The sequence below is a fragment of the Medicago truncatula genome, chromosome 8, assembly GCF_003473485.1.
Source record: "Medicago truncatula cultivar Jemalong A17 chromosome 8, MtrunA17r5.0-ANR, whole genome shotgun sequence".
Lineage (NCBI taxonomy): Eukaryota > Viridiplantae > Streptophyta > Magnoliopsida > Fabales > Fabaceae > Medicago > Medicago truncatula.
The window spans coordinates 19,955,825-19,973,711 of NC_053049.1; the positions used below are offsets into that span (position 1 = coordinate 19,955,825).

Below are 17,887 nucleotides of genomic sequence, written 5' to 3' on the forward strand. Positions count from 1 at the left end.
CTAAGGCACGGAGAGAAGACCAAGAGAGAAGAACTTAGGAACAGATTTGCTGTGCTATTTGTCTTTGCAATTCTAAGGTAAGGGTGGGATTATCTTTCAATAGTCATAATATATAATTTCTGAAAAATTAATAATTGAACTATTCTTAAAAGTAAAATTGGGAATTAAGGGTTAATGATGATTTTGAAAGAAAAGGTGTAAGAATCAGGTTTATTGTGTTGTAATTTGATGTTTAGTATGATTTCTTAATCTATGTTGTTGATTGTGATCAGAATCGAAATGAAAATAGAATATGATGGATGAATTGGGAAGTTTTGTATGATTGCTTGAATGGGCTGAATTGTTGTTGTTGATGTTTATTTTTCTGTTCCTTTGATGTCTGGTTGTGTATAGGACTTGTAAACATTTCAGGAAAACGTTTTTGGGTAATCAGGGGATTAAAATTGGGTTTTTGGAGTGAGGAGAAGTCTGAAAATCGTAGCTTTTACCCTGCCCAGATGAGTGGTCGCTTAAGCGAACATCCCATCGCTTAAGCGAGCGATCACGATCGCTACCCAGATTTTGTTGAAGCCAGGTCGCTTAAGCGAGCCGTAAGCGTAGAATACTTTTAGATACGACGTTATGTTCGCTCAAGCGAACTGTGAGCGAACCGTGAGCGAGCGAGGACCTCAACCTATTGTGAGCTGGTCGCTTAAGCGAGCTACCCTTCGCTTAAGCGAACTGAGCGTTAGTCAGCCTTTTCTGAATCTTGCTTCGTGCACTAGGGGACCCTTTTGAGTACTTCTACGTGTTTCTCTTAGCTGGTATAACCCTTGAATAGGCATAAAATCCTACCTAAATCACGATGTTAATTGATTGGTTAATTTTATGAATTTTGAAGATGTTGGAGTACTTGAATCAAGTGAATGAACATGTTACATTAAAAGGGTGGTGAGTCACATAAGTACATATGCATTTGTCGTTGAGTTGTATGTAGATATACACAAGTGGAGTCAGTTGCATAAGCATAAAAACAATGAGGACCTCGCTCCTGGAACGCCTTGTCGTTCAAAACGATGGAACACTATGTTGTTCAAAACGATGTTAACGGTGAGGATTCATGTCCTGATAAAAGAATGCTTTAACCATTCTATAACGGTGAGGGCTTCGGCTCTGATATGGTACCACATGCATAGTTGCATTTGTTGAGAAGTCTTAGTGAGTTGTCATGTCCTGCATGAGTCTTAGCGGTGAAGTCGGGTTGTTGCATGAGTTGTTGTTTACTGGTTTTATTACCGTTGGATGTTGATGTTGCTAATGATGTTATACTTATAATTGATGAATGATTATGATGATAGGGTGTTAGATTCATTGATGTTATTATATATTATTATTATTGTTTGAGAATCTCACCCCTTCTGCTTGAAAATGTTGCCCTTCCTATGGGTAACTTGCAGGTGATCCTGAGTAGTAGGTGGTGGCTCATAGTGTCTAGGGCTCTGATACGTGGGATGGGATTTTATTGCTTGTATTCTTTCCTATGTATCAATTTTTGAAATATTGCTGATGTAGCCCTTTGGTGATTGAATTTTAAGTTGAAATGGTTTTTATGCCAAGAATAATTTTTGGAGACTTATTAATGTTGCAAATATTCCGCTGCGAATTTAATGATAATTTTGTGAATGCCGTTGATTAAATAGATTTTTATATACACTCTATTTAAGAATTTTAATGAGGAAATGTGGCATGCCCGTTGTGGTTTACTCTGATTATTGATGTATTATTATTATTTGGTTGATTTTGGGAAACGGGGTGTTACATAACACATCAACATTTTTTTCATTGTCACATGCCACTAAAGACCAAAATTGAAGGAATTTAAAATAATGGAGGTTGAATAAAAAATAGCATTAAAGAGACATCCAAAAACTAAATTTTTAGATAAAAAAAAAAAACCAAACAAATGACATCCAAACATTACTAAAATAGTTCATCATAATGCTAAGACTTAGACTACAAAGGGAGACTACATATGGAGCAGACACTGGATTGGATCATCATATCATATTAGGTTAAAGGCAATCACACATGTGAGATTGACACCACATCTTAACTTAAAATGTCAAATAAGCATAAACCATCTGCAGTTTTCTATTTTCAAATCCCGCCAAAGATCAAAATTGAATTTTTTTGAAATAATAGAGGTTGAATAAAAAAAATAGCACATCCAAGAAATAAAATTTAAGATATAAATTGACACCAATCTAATTCACCAATTTTTTTTAAGGCATTATGTATATGAGTCTTCTCACTTATATTTTTCCGACCATCTAATCTTGCATCCAATATAGAATATAAACTCACATGTGACACATTAGCATATCTCTCTGAAGTGTGGGACTCTCCGCATTTGTGATTTGTTGACATAGACAAGTAATATCAGATTAGATCATTACATAGTAAAACATGTGGGTTGATGGTGGTTTCATGGATGAAGATTTATGTTTCTTTCTTACAAGAAAGGAGAGAAAACAAATTATAAATAGATAGAAGATGAAAAAAGAATTTTAAGAAGAAAGAAATGATAAGGAAAAAAAAGGACGGTGAGCTCTATCTATGAAAATATAAAAAATAGAGTGAGTTGCTGATAATGTTACAATTTTGTTGATGGAGTTAGAGATTTTGAGGTAATTATTTTACTAAAAAAATTAGACTCAATAAAAGCACGTTGTATCTTTGAAATTTTTAACAAGCATGCATTTTGTCAACTCAACATAACATATCTACATTATATGGGTCATCTTATATGGTGTTAAAAATCCACTTTTCCATCCTATATAGAACTTTAAGTCACACTTGACAGATTAACATCTTTTAATCAAGTGTGCGACTCTCCATCCATGTCTGTAATTATGTGACGAAGCACATGTTCAAAAAGGTTAGTTGGTGTATTTTCACGGAGGGAGATTTATGTTCCTTTCTTGCATGAGAAGAGATAAAGAAATTTAGAAGAAAAAAAAAGTATGAAAAAGTAATATTAACATCAGAGAAGATAAAGGAAAAAATAATTATTGTGTGTTATATCCGTGGGAGTAGATAAAATAGTGCGAATTATCGGTATTTTTATGAGTTTGATGCATGAGTTAGAAATTTTTGAGTGATTATTTTACAAAAAAAATTATACTCATTTAAAAAAACATTACATAATCTTAAATGTCTAACAAGCATGTATTTTGTCAACTAAGCATAACATTTATGCAATTTTCCATTGTCACATGCACTAAACACAAAAAATAAAGGAATTTTAAATAATAAAGGTTGAATGAAAAAATTCGCAAAAAAGAGAATAACATTCAAAAATTAAATTTTAAGACAAAAATCAAACAAATGACATCCAAAAACTAAAAAAACAGTTCATCATAATGTTGTGACTTCTGTTGGATTCTACATTGAATTTGATCATCACATTAGACTAACAGATACCACAAAAGTGAGATTGACACCACATCTCCATCCTAAACCTTAAGACATTAGGTATATGAGTCATATCACTTATTTGTTGTTCAACGGTTACTCTTGCATCCAATGCGAGACTTAACTCACACTTGACACATTAACATTTATTCCTTATGTACCAGATTCTCCGCATCTGTGGTACCTACCATCATGAACCAATGCCATTTCCCCCAGAAAGTTGAATCGGGTTATGATATCATCGTCAGACCTTCTAGGGAATCAACATTGGTGTGGGTCGACTCATTGGACAAAGAACAACCAAAAAAGTGTAAGAGTTTGTTCAACTTCCATTGTTCTATTCAATGTTAGACCATAACCGACACTTGATAAATCACAAATATTCTCGTCCAAGTATGGATAAATTCTAGCCCGTGCTTGGCACGGGTCCACATACTAGTTTATAATATAAAGTTACTACTTTTCTATGCTTAAACATATTTCTCATGGCATTGAATTTCTTTTCCTTTTCTTTTCTGATTGGTTAGATTCCACTAGAAGAAAGTTGCTAGATTGGAATAACCGCTTTAGCATAATAGAAGGAATTGCTCAAGTAGTATTGTATCTTCACAATTACTCGAGACTCCGAATTATCCACAGGGGTTTGAAACCTAGTAACATACTCCTTGATGAAAACATGAACCCCAAAATTTCTGATTTTGGTGTTGGGATGACGTGTATTTTTTTTAGTACTCAACTGATTGTTGTCTTAATGGCAAATGTACCGATCGTTTTCATCAAGTAATAAAGTGATAAGTTAAGTATCGTATTCATATGGATTGTTCTTTCATCAAATTAATTCTCGTTACTTATTTTTGTAAGTTTGATGTTATAAAAGTTAAGTTGTAATTTTTATCTTTTTGCAACAGAGCAAGTTTATCTATTTTTGGTTGAAAAAAGGTAAGCAGCGGTAAGGCTTTTTCGAATCCCCTCTGTATATTTATTGTTGGATAATAAGTAATACAAATGTCGTGTTTATTTATCTTAGTAGACTATACAAGTGATGAGGTGGTTGGGAGTTTCCTAAATAGGTAGGGCACCACCTGACCCAATCGGTTTTAGCGACTGGGTACCTAATTAGGCCTTTCCCTTCGATGGCTAACTGCACCTGATGATCGCACGGTGATTCTTACGTGCGGGGTTTTGTTAATTCAAAGGTAATTGAAACATAAACTTTATGTTTGTTTTCCATTGTTTCCCAAGACAATGAAGGCCAAGGTTCCCTTAGGTCTGCCCATCTATGAATCTTAAGACACTCATAGAACTCTCTCTCTACGCTTACTTAGTAGTTCAATAAACGGGCAGCCATAATCTATGTCTACCTTACTAAGGGTTTCAAGAGAATGGTTTTATACTAGGTTATAGCCTTAAGTCAGACAACTAGGTGCTTGTATCCCTAATTACTAACCACTTATTCCTAACTTCGATAATGCACCACACGATCCAATGGGTTCTAGCCACTGGGTACCTACATCTAGGGTCAACAATTCCTATGGTATCTTTGAGTAATTAATAATCACTTACGTCCTAGACAGATAGTTATCAGTAAAAAGATATAAATATCAATTTATAAGTATTCAGGGTTGAACCTAAGTACCTAATCTAGGGTTGAACCTAAGTACCTAATCCATGATAGCAATATTATGTCCCGTCACAAACCTAAGTACCTAATCTAGGGTTGAACCTCTCATAGAAATAAAACTATATCCTAATAAAACTTAATAGAGAACAAAAGAATAAATAAATAAAATAAAATATGCAACAAAAATATACAGAGGTTCATCTTAGAACGCTAACCTAAAAAGATTTAGTTACACATGGTAACTAAAAACAAATTACAAAAGATAAAAACATACCCTAGAAAATCAAGAAGAAGATAGAAACTATCTTGAAGCTCCAAAGCTGCCTTCCTCTTGAACTGCCACAGTTCTGAACGAGAAATTTTGAATTAGGAAGGATGATATTTAGAGTGAGAGTTTCTACCTGGTTTTGGGCTAAAAGTGCGGGCTTTACTCAAAATAATAACAGGAAAAGACAATTGTGCCCCTAGTTTTCACGCTCTCGAGGTACATTGTTAGCATTCCTAGCGCATCAGAGTATGGCAAAAGCCATGCCCTAGGCGCATGGACAATGCCCTAGGCGCATGGATGCCTACACCATGTGCTAGGAACATTTGTCATGTGGTAGGCACATTGCAAATTTGCTAGGCGCATCCTAGGCCCAAATTCTCTAATTTTCAGTCGTTTTAAGTCTTCTTCTTCTAATAACTTGCCTCGGGACTTGGGAACATAAATCCTCCCATTTGTAAGTCTTATAAAGCCTCTTGAATCTTCATTTTTTGTTTCCTTGAATCTTCGTAATTCTTCGGATGTTCTTGATTTCCCGATATGCATGATTTCTTCGTGAATTACTTCAAAAACCCCCTAAAATTGCTATGTTTCGGGAAAACTAGAATTACAGATTCAAATATAGACAACATTACAAAAGTCCCGAAATCATAGGCAATTGTTCTAATACTCCTCCTTTTTGTTGTTAAATCCTACTAAAATAAACTGAAAAACATGCTAAGAATAACGTAAGATGACCTGTCATCATGTTGCAAGAACGTTTATGAACATGAACGTGAAGCAAATACCAGCAGGAATGTTGGAACATAGTGAGTTTCCCATAGTCTTTCAAGCATCAAAATTCTGTATATTTAGTTTATTTTTTCATATGATCAACATTTTTTATTTCTCGTAGTGGTTACATGTCTCTCGAATATGCCATGGAAGGAGTTTTTTCAACAAAGTCAGATGTGTATAGTTTTGGAGTGATGCTCCTCGAAATTATCAGTGATGGAAAAAACAATAGCTTTTATAGTGATGACAACCCACTAAATCTAGTTGGACATGTATGTGAAAATATTATCTTGACTCTCTCATCTCACATATAATTTTTTGTCTTTTTTGAGTTTTTTAACACGAGACTAATGTTTGATCTCTTGGGCATGGGAGCTATGGAAAAAAGGTAAGGTTCTTCAGTTGGTAGATTCCGCACTAAAGGGTTCTTTTTCCGAGGAAGAAGTTCTAAGATGTGTTCATATTGGTATATTATGTGTAGAAGAAAATGCTGATGATCGCCCCACCATGGTCGAACAAGTACGTGCAAGGAAGAAACGTCTGTTGAAGAAATCTGCGTGGAATCTACGTATTAAAATCCGTGTTCCCGTCTAATAAAAAGGTGTATGAAACAAGTTATCTCATTTGTTGAACAACTAGAAGTTGATCCGTATGTTGCATGGAACAAGTTATCTTGTACTTAGTGAAGGATTCCTGCTGGATTTGAAAGTCTTACCACATGCTCTTCAGTATTTCTTCTTGTCTCTTTATATACATATTACTTCGCATTGGCCGTCCAAAAAAATAAACCTAGCATTTCCACTAGAATTTAAAAATAAATACAATCTCAGCATTGGAAATTTACTAAGCATGTTATAACAATCACTTAATATGTGAGATTAGAGACACATCTTAGATGTCATACTGTTCAAAAACTTCACTAAGCATGAATATCAATTTGGAGCAGCTCTTAAACTTCTCTTTTACCAGTTGTGAGATGGAATTAACTGCATAGAGTAGTATTTTTTGTTATCGGTTGCACATTACAGACATATAGTCACATGTGTTCACATATAATTATCATATTTTCTCAAATTATCACCGGAGTGGACTTGTTAGTATCATGTATGGTGTCTGTGTTATGTTCGTGTTTCATAGCTGAGAAGTAGTAATTTTTCAATCTTATAATTGTCTCTTAAACACTTCTTTTCATCAGTTTCTTTGCATCATATTCACATAATCTTCCAAAGAAAGAAATAAAAAAAGCGCATAATCCAATTACTCATAGACACATACAAATTAAAGAATAAGGAAGAGCATATAAAGAGATCGATCCAGAGATAAATTTGTGAAGGACACCAAAGAGAGGTTGAAGAATCAATAAGAGAAAATGCCAAAACAAGAAGAAATAAATTTGTATTGCTTACGGTTTTCGATTTAGATTTGAGATTAGATGCTTCAAGTAATGATCAGTTGCAGCCTTGAAAGGAAATAATAATATGAAAATGTAATGTGTTGGACACAAAACAGACAGTCTGGTCCAATACCAACGGATTTACGTGGTGGCTAAAGCTATTAAATAGGTTCAGACATTGCTATAGCTCCGAAATATTTTTCCAACGCCCTAATTTATCGTTTGTGTAAGCTATTGGGACGACATTTATTATACGACAGAAGGCGTCCGTTGGTATAGGTTTGACCTATACCAACGGTTTTTGGACCTTTACTGATGGTTTTTTACCCTTGCAATATGGAGAATTTCTTGTAGTACCTACCGATTTCGTCGATTATGTTTTGCAACACCATATATGAAATAATGTATTCAACTTTTCTGGTTATAGCTGTTGTGGAGCAGGAATTGGCTAAGCGTCCTGGATATCTTCAAAATGTTTTAATATTTTTGGTCTCATTGCTGTGTCAATCTTAGGCATCTTGGAAACAATGGTTACTTTGCGTTCATCTAGTTTCTCAAAAACCTTTCACAAACTGATACCCTGTGGGTTCTCTTTTTCTTTCAATTGTTGAATTGGCGGTTTCTGTTGTATCACATGATTGTTACCTTTTTCTTGAACCTCTTTCTTCTTTTCGATATCCACAACACTAGTTTGTTGCAGGTGCAACCATCAATAGTTTGTTACTGTGTGACCAATAATCTGACAGTGCGAACAAAAATCAGGAATCTATTCATTGGCAACCTCAAAATTAAAAGCAAATCTTTCCCTTTCAACCATAATTTAATGAAAAAGATGATGAGAAAGGTATATATCCACCAAAGTACGCCATTTCAAAAGTACAATTATGAGTCGTTGTATCAATTGGGAGGGGGCGTGCCTAAAGCGCTAGCAATTTCAAACAGAGTTCTATCCATCCAATACTTTTGTGCCGGCTACATATGACATGTCCACACTATGCTTATGTTTGACTCTGTGTGTGCTTTTTGAAGTCCTTCGTCCATTGAGAAAAACGAAGCTCCCCCGGTTTCAAATTAATTGTTCCCATATCCTAGGATAGGCGCAAATCATCGAAGGATGCAAAGGAGAATTCATAAAAAAATTCTACCAAGGGTTATCATTTTCCAAGGTGTAGTTGTTTTTCAATATTTTGAGAACTTTGCAATAATTTATTTGGCTGTGTACGGCTTGTCACCTTTGTGCAAGACTATCCATCCATGTAAATATATTTTACATGCTTCGATAACCTTGACCTCTTTTGTAATTTTGATAAGACAAAGAGTCTCCTTTTATTGTAGGTTGCGGAAGTGGATTGGCACTCAAGGCAGGGGAAAGAACTTGAGTAAACGAACGTTGTTGATTAGGATATTTCGTCAAAACTAGTTGGTAGTCAGCCACAAAAGGCCATGGACATGAGAATTCCATGCTTGTGTCAAACCCTTACTGATGTTCCTTGCCTATGCTCTGAAAAACAATCGTGTTTGTGTCCAAACGAATTCAAAAAGGAGAAAAATATTGTGTGTTATCCTTTGTAACACCACTAGGAATAATGGCAATAACACGGATGCAATATCACCAATTGATCGAATTAAAACGTATAACCAACAGTTGATGGTTGAAATTGAAGAGCAGACGCGATGAGGCCTGTTAGGAATGATGAGCTGATCGGAGCTGTGTAAAAAGCAGGTGAGTGGCGTTGTTTATGTAATGTTTCATTTATATTTATTCTCCAGTAAGACTAAAAAAAATGTATCTTAAATGGTTTAACAATAAATTAGCTAGAACATCGAAGAAAAAATATATATTATAATAATAATAATAATGATTTTTTTTCTTTCTTCAATGAGTTGTGCAGAAAAACTATCACATACTACATGCAGAGAAGTATAAACAATATTTCTCATATAAGTTGTACATACAAAATTTAAGCCATTATATAGAAAACAAGGTATTTACTATTTAGGTACTTCAAAGAACAACATTTGATTCAAATGAGTGTATTAACAATATTTATTGATTACTTTATATTTTTCCTTCCACTTCACATGAAGTGGAAATTGCGGTCATGGAATAGGTGTCAGTATCAAGACGTTTAGAAGTTGTTTCCCCTTCAAAGATCTCTCTTCTAACATAAAATGCCGGTCTTCTTGGTAAGGTTGTGAGTTCATATTTGTTTGCTAACATTGATATCACATCCGACATTGTAGGACGATCATTTGCATATTGTTCTACACATAAGAGACCAACATGAATGCACCTCTGCACTTCATCAGGAACAAATGTGTTGTCTAATGTTGGATCCATTAACTGTAGATACTCACCATCATTCCATAGCTCCCATGCCTATAAGTTATTTTATCAAATTAGAAAGAGGAACAATTTGTATAAAAAAATATAAACTCAATGAGACAAATTTTACATACATGTCCTATTAGATTTAGTGGGCGATCAACATCATAAAAGCTATTGTTTCTTCTACCACAAATAATTTCAAGTAGCAGCACACCAAAGCTATAAACATCAGACTTTGTTGAACAGATTCCTTCCATGGCATACTCTGGAGACATGTATCCACTATACAAAAAATTGTTTAAAAACATCAAAAGTATTTTGTTTATGCAATCATCAATAAAGTTTAGAGCACTCACTATGTCCCAACAATCCTGTTGGTATTTACTACGGACTCCTGCTGTGTAAACATTCTTGCCATTCCAAAATCAGAAATTTTCGGGCTCATATTCTCATCAAGAAGTATGTTGCTAGCCTTCAAGTCTCGATGAATGATTTTGAGTCTTGAGTACTTGTGAAGATAGAGTAATCCTTGAGATATTCCTTCTATTATGTTCAAGCGCTTCTTCCAATCTAGACATTTCCTTCTTGTAGAATCTTCCCAATAAATTACATAAAACATGATATGTTATTTTCAAGTTTGGATAACATGTTATATTAGTGAAACTTCTAGCTAGAATATATACTAAAATATTTTAGTTGGCTAAAGCAAAGTTTTGTGGCTGCATAATAATGATCACATTTTTAAGGATCAACGATGATATTTTGCCCCAAATTTCCAAGACACCATAGATTGAACACGCTGTAAAATCCGAGATGAGAGGAAATAACTTAAAAAATGTGAATTGTATATGTTGGTGTCGGATGTTAAAACGTTTGTCAACAAAACATTTATCTATATGAATTTGTCCTAAAAAACATCACACAAATATATAGTCCAACACATTCTCACCAAATAGATAGAAATCCAAGCTTTTGTTTGACATGTATTCATATATTAGAATCCTTTCTTCTTCATGAATGCAACAACCAAGTAGTTGTACAAGATTTGTGTGCTGAAGTTCACATATAAGTACCAATTCATTTTTGAATTCCACAATTCCTTGTCGAGATGTTTTTGAAAGTCTTTTTACAGCAATTTCTTGCCCTGTTGGCAAAATTCCCTGAAGTTGTAGAACAAAAATCACCAATCTTAATTACAACGGTAAAGTCACCTTATAAACAGGTAGTTTGTTTGCAACATGAAGGTGATACCATAATTATAATAGTAAGTAGTTTAAATCTTAATTAGAATCGTAAAGTCACCTTATAAACAGGTCCATAACCTCCCTGTCCTAACTTGTTTTCAGGTGAAAAGTCAATAGTTGCTTCCAAAATTGATGCATAGTTAAAAACTTTTATATCATGTCCCTTGAAGTCATCTTCAAGATCTTTGATATCGTAGAATTCCGCTAAATCATTGCTCTTATCTTCCTTTCTTTTACTTTTGTTATCTACATAACAAAAAGAAAAAGATAAAGATAGAAAACAAAGGGATTGAGTTTAGTAAATATGTACTAAACTATGTTTGAAGTATCCAAGTACCTTTACGCGCATATTTTTGTTTCCTTTTGACTACACATAAAAGGAGTGGGCATAATATGAGTATAGCAGCTGCTATTGCAGCACCTATCAATATCCACCTGTTTTTACCTGCATTGTGATATAAGCAAAGTAATCTCAAAAAAAAAAACAAATTTCATTTTATTTTTAAACAAAATATTAGTGTTAATTTTTAAATGTTCTATATAATATGTCTAATGCTGGTAGGAGTAACTTATACAACGGCGAAGCTCTGTCACCTTACGTATAACTCACATCAGCGTGTGATCTATATATATAGTTATCTAAAAAATAAATAAAATTATATTGGACTTACCATGGTGATTTAGCGTTGCCTTTACCATGACGTTATAGCTATCTGGATACTCTGAATCACCATCTTTTTCCGAATTTGATGAATAAAATATACATCCAGTCCCATTACGATAAAATTCTTGGAACCCATTGCAGTCACAGTTTCTCCAACAACTGAGCTTACAGTCACTATAACCATAAGTCACATTGTCTTGGATGGTTTCCCTGGTGTTGGGTCTGCCTGTCTTTTTTTGAAAGACCTCACCACGTTCCCTGCAAGTTGGCATATCCTCCCATTTTTGGCACCCTTCATCATTATTATATCCATAACACTTATCTGCATTAGCAATCTCTCCTTCACTACTCGTTAACGTCCCCGTTGAGACTAGTTCCCACCCTTGGAACATCTTATAATTCTGATCTTTGATTTCGAAAGTGAAGGAGTCTTCATCCTTGTTAGAGACAATAATGTATTGATACACACGTTGAACTTTCACTGGAATGTTCTCGAATAAACCATTGCGTCTACGTTTTCCGCTTTTCCAATACACTTTGCCGCGTTGCTTGATGTTCAATTCACCTTCTTTAGGTTCCCATTCAAGACTAAATCCACCTGAATTTGGTAGCGAATGAGCCAACCATGAAACCAACGACCAATTATGTCCGGTTTTTCGGTTAACACCTAACTTCATTGTTGGGATCAAAGTGGCTGTGGGATAATCAAAACTCTGCCATAATATATTCTTTGTCCCATTTGGGTGAATTTTTTGAAGCACAAAGTTACCGGTGTCTAACATAGTGGCGACAGTATTATTGGTCGGATGAGGCGAAGAGTAAATGATAATCGGTAATTTCCTATTTTGAGATTCTATTTTGAGCACACCAGAGTAGTCTAATGATAGAACTGCGGAATTTAAGTCAATGGAATGATTTCTATCATGCATCCACACTACTTTACCATAATCCGCATTAAGACCAATGAACAAGTGAGCATCTTCGCTATCTAATGTTCGTTTTAAATATATACAATACTTACCTTGTTTAGAACATAGTTTGGATTTGGAATTCAATGTATCACCTGGCTTCAAACTATGATTTGTTGCATTAGCACAAACACTAGTAGTAGTACTCCAACACAACCATAAATATATCAGAACAATTTGTTTCTCTATGTTAAAGCTTGTCATGATCGATGAATATTGCATAAGAGGAGAAATATACTCCCTAAACCCAAACAAGAATAATTCAGTCTGCACTACCCAACTTGAATAGAAAATTTTACAGAAGTGACTTTAGTCACAAAGCAACTTTACCTTTATTTTTCCACTACAAAATGTTGGACTAGAGTATGTTTCTCCGCAATTCTTTTAAAACACAAAGGAAAAGATAAGTTTATCTTGATACGATAATAATTAGGATAATGCTAACCAATGCCATATGGCAAAGGTACTTGTTAAAGAACCAAATATAAAAAATTATCTTCGAACATCAACATCTAAAGGTTAAAAAATGATTTTTTCAATACAAAATTATCTTCTTTTTTTTAAGCAAATGTATCAAGGACATTGGTTAGAAAACCCAAACAATTTGTTGTTAATTCGTTTCATTGAAATAAAGCATCATTTATCATATTGTTCTTACTATGTTAGTTTTAATATTATATATTTATTTGAACAAGTTTTATATATTATCTTTGCTATTCAAAAAGTAGCAAAAATGATGGAGGTAGTCTTTTTAGAAAGAGAAATAAAAGCATTCCGTAGCTAAAAAATACTGTTAACCGTAAACAAAATACCTAACTTCAAACATACATAGATGTATTTTTTTAGTTTAGAGACCTATTTAAAAAGTTTCAAATACTTTAGTTACCTACAAAGTAATACAATCTTTCATGCATTATCTTTAGTATTCAGAAAAGTAATAAAAAGTGAAAGATGTGCTATTTTTTATGCATTATCTTTACCTACAAAGTAATACAACATTTCATGCATTATCTTTGCTAGTTTGAATTGTGTCCAAAAAATTGGAGTTCAAAGATGTGCAATGTACTGTAAGATTTGAAACTGAGACAACTTTTCTTAAGTCTTGCTGAGTATTTTTCTTCTAGCAATCAAATTAATTGGTATATTGTTTTCGGAGCATAATATATCATTATTTTTGTAACAGAAAGATAATTCATACATATTGCAATGCCTTGCACGTCATATTCCAAATTTTATAGAGTTCTTTCCATTAAGAACTCGAAACCTCAATAATTCAATTGTTTTCATCAAGTGGAACCCTAATCGGTCCTCCTCCCCTGTTATGATTCTTCATGTTGTTGTTGTTGGTGTTGTTGTTAACATTGTTGTTAGCGTTATTATTCACCTGAGTTGATAACAATGCCACCTGTGCAGTCAGAGCATTGATGGCCATGGTAAAAGCTCTAGTTATGCTCTCAAGCTCTGCATTCATCACCGGTGGATCTCCCATGGCTGATCACGTTACAAAAAGAACATCAGAAAACCTGCTCTGCTACCACCTAATGGAGTTAGAAGCAAAGGCTAGCAAGCAGTAAACCTAGATTGAAAAGAAACAAGTTTGAGTGACAAACCTGTGAAAATATGGTTTCAAAATCCACCAGAAATTGAAAAAACTCTCTGAAATATTATTGAATAAATAAATATTACCTCTCTGGCTACAACAGAAGTATTTAAATACTAAGAAAACCCTAATGAACCAAAAATCGTAAATAGAAAATAAAACAGAAATTATTAAAATAGGGCTGAAATATTAAAATTTAACTTTTGGCCTTCAGATGAACTTTGATGGAATAAAAAGCCCAAACTTCATGAGAATATCGATGAGTTCCACTCGGAAACCGATTCCCTTTACGAAAAGGTATATTGAAATTCATTCTGACATTAGATGTCAAATCTATACTATTCCAATCGAAACTTTCGTTCGCGCAACTTCGTTTTCAATTCGTGCAGTCAGCCCTCTTACATCAATAAGTAATTGGATTATGAGTTTTTTATTTCATTTTTTGGAAGATTATGTGAATATGATGCAAAGAAACCGATAAAAAGAAGTTCTTAAGAGAATGTTAAGATTAAAAATTTACTACTTCTCAGCCATGAAACACTGACAGTACAACACAGACACCATACATACATGATGTTCACAAGTCTACACCGGTGATTTAAGAAAATATGATAATTATATGTAAACACATGGACGACATGTCCATAATGTGCAATTAGTACTCTGACCTCCATATATACTCTTTCTACCAAGGTTGTCAATATCAGGATTTTGCTTCAGGTCGAAAGAGAAGAGAAAAATCGACAATCTTAAAGTCGCAACCAAAATCGAAAGATTTTACTCAACTACTTGTAGAATCGATATAAGAAATTTCAAAATTGCAATCTGATGGATTTTACCAAATAAATAAATAATACTAAATATATGTTATAAATGGTATATAGTCATAAATGACTTAGATTGTAAGAAATCGTAAAATCGCAATCCTAGGTTTTTATCTATTTTTTGAATAGGCGATGCTAGGTAATATGTATATACACAAAGACAAAGACAAAAACTGAAATGCAAGTGGTAATACTTTTGAAAACTTGTTCCATGCAACGTACGGATCAACATCTAGTTATTCAACAAATTATATGACAAGTTGTTCCATAACCTTTCTATAAAGAAGTGCGGTTTACTTTAGATTAAAAAAATGAATGTGAACACTTCTTTTGACAAACTAACTGTCATCCAAAATGATGATTTGCCCTACGTAGTGCCTATTATTTAAAAATTAATATTTGTGTTTTAAAGAAAACGTTTATCACAAAATTACCAAAATGAATGACAAAGTTCCTTTTATTGTTTGATTATTCTCGTCGCATTTCCACATGCATGCACCACCATCTTTATTAATCCAAAACTTAATTGCAAATTAACCTTCCCATATTTTAAGCATTAACCATGGTGCTTTGTAGTGCACAAAGAAAAACTCAACTTTTGCTTCTTTTCACATACATCTGCTTGTGGTGTACTGATAATATTTCTATCTATGTGAAAGCAGAAAATAATGATAGTTTGAAGCCAGGAGATAAACTGAATGCCACATACAAGTTATTTTCTAAACAAGGTAAATATTGCATGAAATTTGAAGAATTAACTGCTTTTGATAACCTCGCTTATCTCAACATATCTCCCAGAGGAAATGACTGGCATGTGTGGGTAGCTAACCGAGACCAACTTGTTGACATGGATTCTGTAGTGTTATCACTGAACCAATCTGGTGCACGCATAATAGAATCCAATATTGAGGACACTACAAGAAAACATTATTTTAGACTCCAATTTTAGCGTCGGCTCCCAACACCGACGCTAATAGCATCCATCTAGAGTCGGCCTAACACACTCTACATTAATTTATAGGTTTTTTTTTTAAATATTAGCATCCGCCTAGCATCCATGGAGATATTCATGTTGCTTGATGAATAAGATAAGGAAATATTGTTTCCTTAAACAATAAAGGGTGCGCGTACAAGTAGGCATGAAACCAGGCACACTGAACCGTGCCAGGATGTTGGAGCATCATATCCAACATCTTACATACTAAACACATGTTGGAACATTGGTTCCAACTTACACATCAATGATATTTGTTTAAGCAACAATGCAGCCAATACAAATACCCAACAATCTCCCCCTTTGGCAAATTTTTGGCTAAAACAAATTAAGGTCAAATCCAAAGAATAAAGAGGGATACAGAAGACCATTTCTTCAAGAGCATGAATTCATATCTATGAAGAAACACCAAGCATACAGAATCTAAAGAGATACCTTAGATACACTTCCTCAAGTCATCACGAACACATATTCAAGAAGAAGGAGTAGCAGATAGTATCACTAAAGAAGTAACAGAAGTGTGCATTCATAGAATACCAAACGAGTCTTCAATCACAACTTCAGCTGGTAGAGGTATTACACTAGATCAGAGACATGCAGCAGCGGATGAGATATATGCATATTCTCGCAAGAGCAGAGGAAAAATAAATTCCTATGCTACAGAGAGGAAACATAAGTTCCCTGCAAACAAGATATTTCAACATCCTTCACAACATAGAGCAGAGGAAAAATAAATTCCTTTGCTACACTTACGAAAAACGAATTCCCATAAACATTGGGATGTTCCAGCATCCTTTAGCATAGAGAGCAGAGGAAAAGTTCCTATGCTACAAATAGGAAGAGACCTTCCCACAAACAGGAGTACCTGCCACACATAGACGTAGGAAAAAAAATGAATTTCCAAACCTACAGAATATGATGTTCCAACAACCTATACCACATCAGACAGGATCACCTATCACACATAGAAGCAAGGGGAAAAAAAAATTTCCCATACTTACAGAGCACTGTCACTAACCACAAATAGAAGTGAGGTAAATTTCCCACACTAACAAGTAACATGCATGGATGTCTTTAGAGTACTGTCACTAAACACATAGAGAAGCAAGGGTAAAATAAATTTTGATACTTACAAGTGATAGACATGGATGTTTAAACATCTGACCTAACATCATGTCGATCAGCTTGGACTAGCACAAGCACACATAGAAGTATCACTCCCCATGAATATGAGAACATATGAGTTACTACTTACATGAATATTCCATTACTCCCCCTAAATACATGCATACAGATAACTCCTAATGCATAGACAGAATAACTTCAGGATCTGGTCATAATATCTTTTAAGGAATATTCACTAAGCTAGTAGACAACAGTCCTAAGCTAGCAGACCTATCAAAGGTCACACATAAACACTTAGACTTTTAAAAGTAATACACATAGACATGTTCCATTAAATTAACAGCGGCAGGGAACATCTACACTTAGAACTCTAAGAAAAATAAATTCTCAGAATTACATAGAGATGTTATAGCACAAGTGCTAACATCTACACAAATCTTCTCAGACATGTTCCAACATTCCAGAGAACATCAGCAAGGAACATGTACACATTAAAAGCTGAGAAAAATAAAATTCTCAGACAAAATAGCGATGTTGCAGCATTAGTAACAACATCTACACAACCTAAAATAGTTGCAAAATAAATGCAACAACAAATGAATACAGACATAGGATATCACAGCTGCAAAATAA

General features: G+C 34.1%; 2 protein-coding genes across 2 annotated transcripts in view; one reads left to right on the top strand and one right to left on the bottom strand.

The window, feature by feature from the left end:
- LOC11426177 (G-type lectin S-receptor-like serine/threonine-protein kinase At1g67520) overlaps window positions 1-17,887 on the top strand; it is a 76,881-nt gene that overhangs the window by 47,534 nt on the left and 11,460 nt on the right. The window contains 4 exon segments of the mRNA XM_039829038.1: window positions 3,980-4,169; window positions 6,100-6,148; window positions 6,235-6,389; window positions 6,460-6,535. Coding sequence (XP_039684972.1) covers window positions 3,980-4,169; window positions 6,100-6,148; window positions 6,235-6,389; window positions 6,460-6,535 — 470 coding nt within the window.
- Window positions 9,479-13,033, bottom strand: LOC112417354 (G-type lectin S-receptor-like serine/threonine-protein kinase CES101). The gene is made up of 7 exons (XM_039828731.1): window positions 11,751-13,033; window positions 11,417-11,524; window positions 11,138-11,325; window positions 10,785-10,995; window positions 10,192-10,429; window positions 9,967-10,117; window positions 9,479-9,886 (listed from the first exon to the last, which is right to left on the bottom strand). Exons 1-7 carry the CDS (start codon window positions 12,931-12,933, stop codon window positions 9,566-9,568), a joined length of 2,400 nt encoding a protein of 799 aa, XP_039684665.1. The 5' UTR covers window positions 12,934-13,033; the 3' UTR covers window positions 9,479-9,565.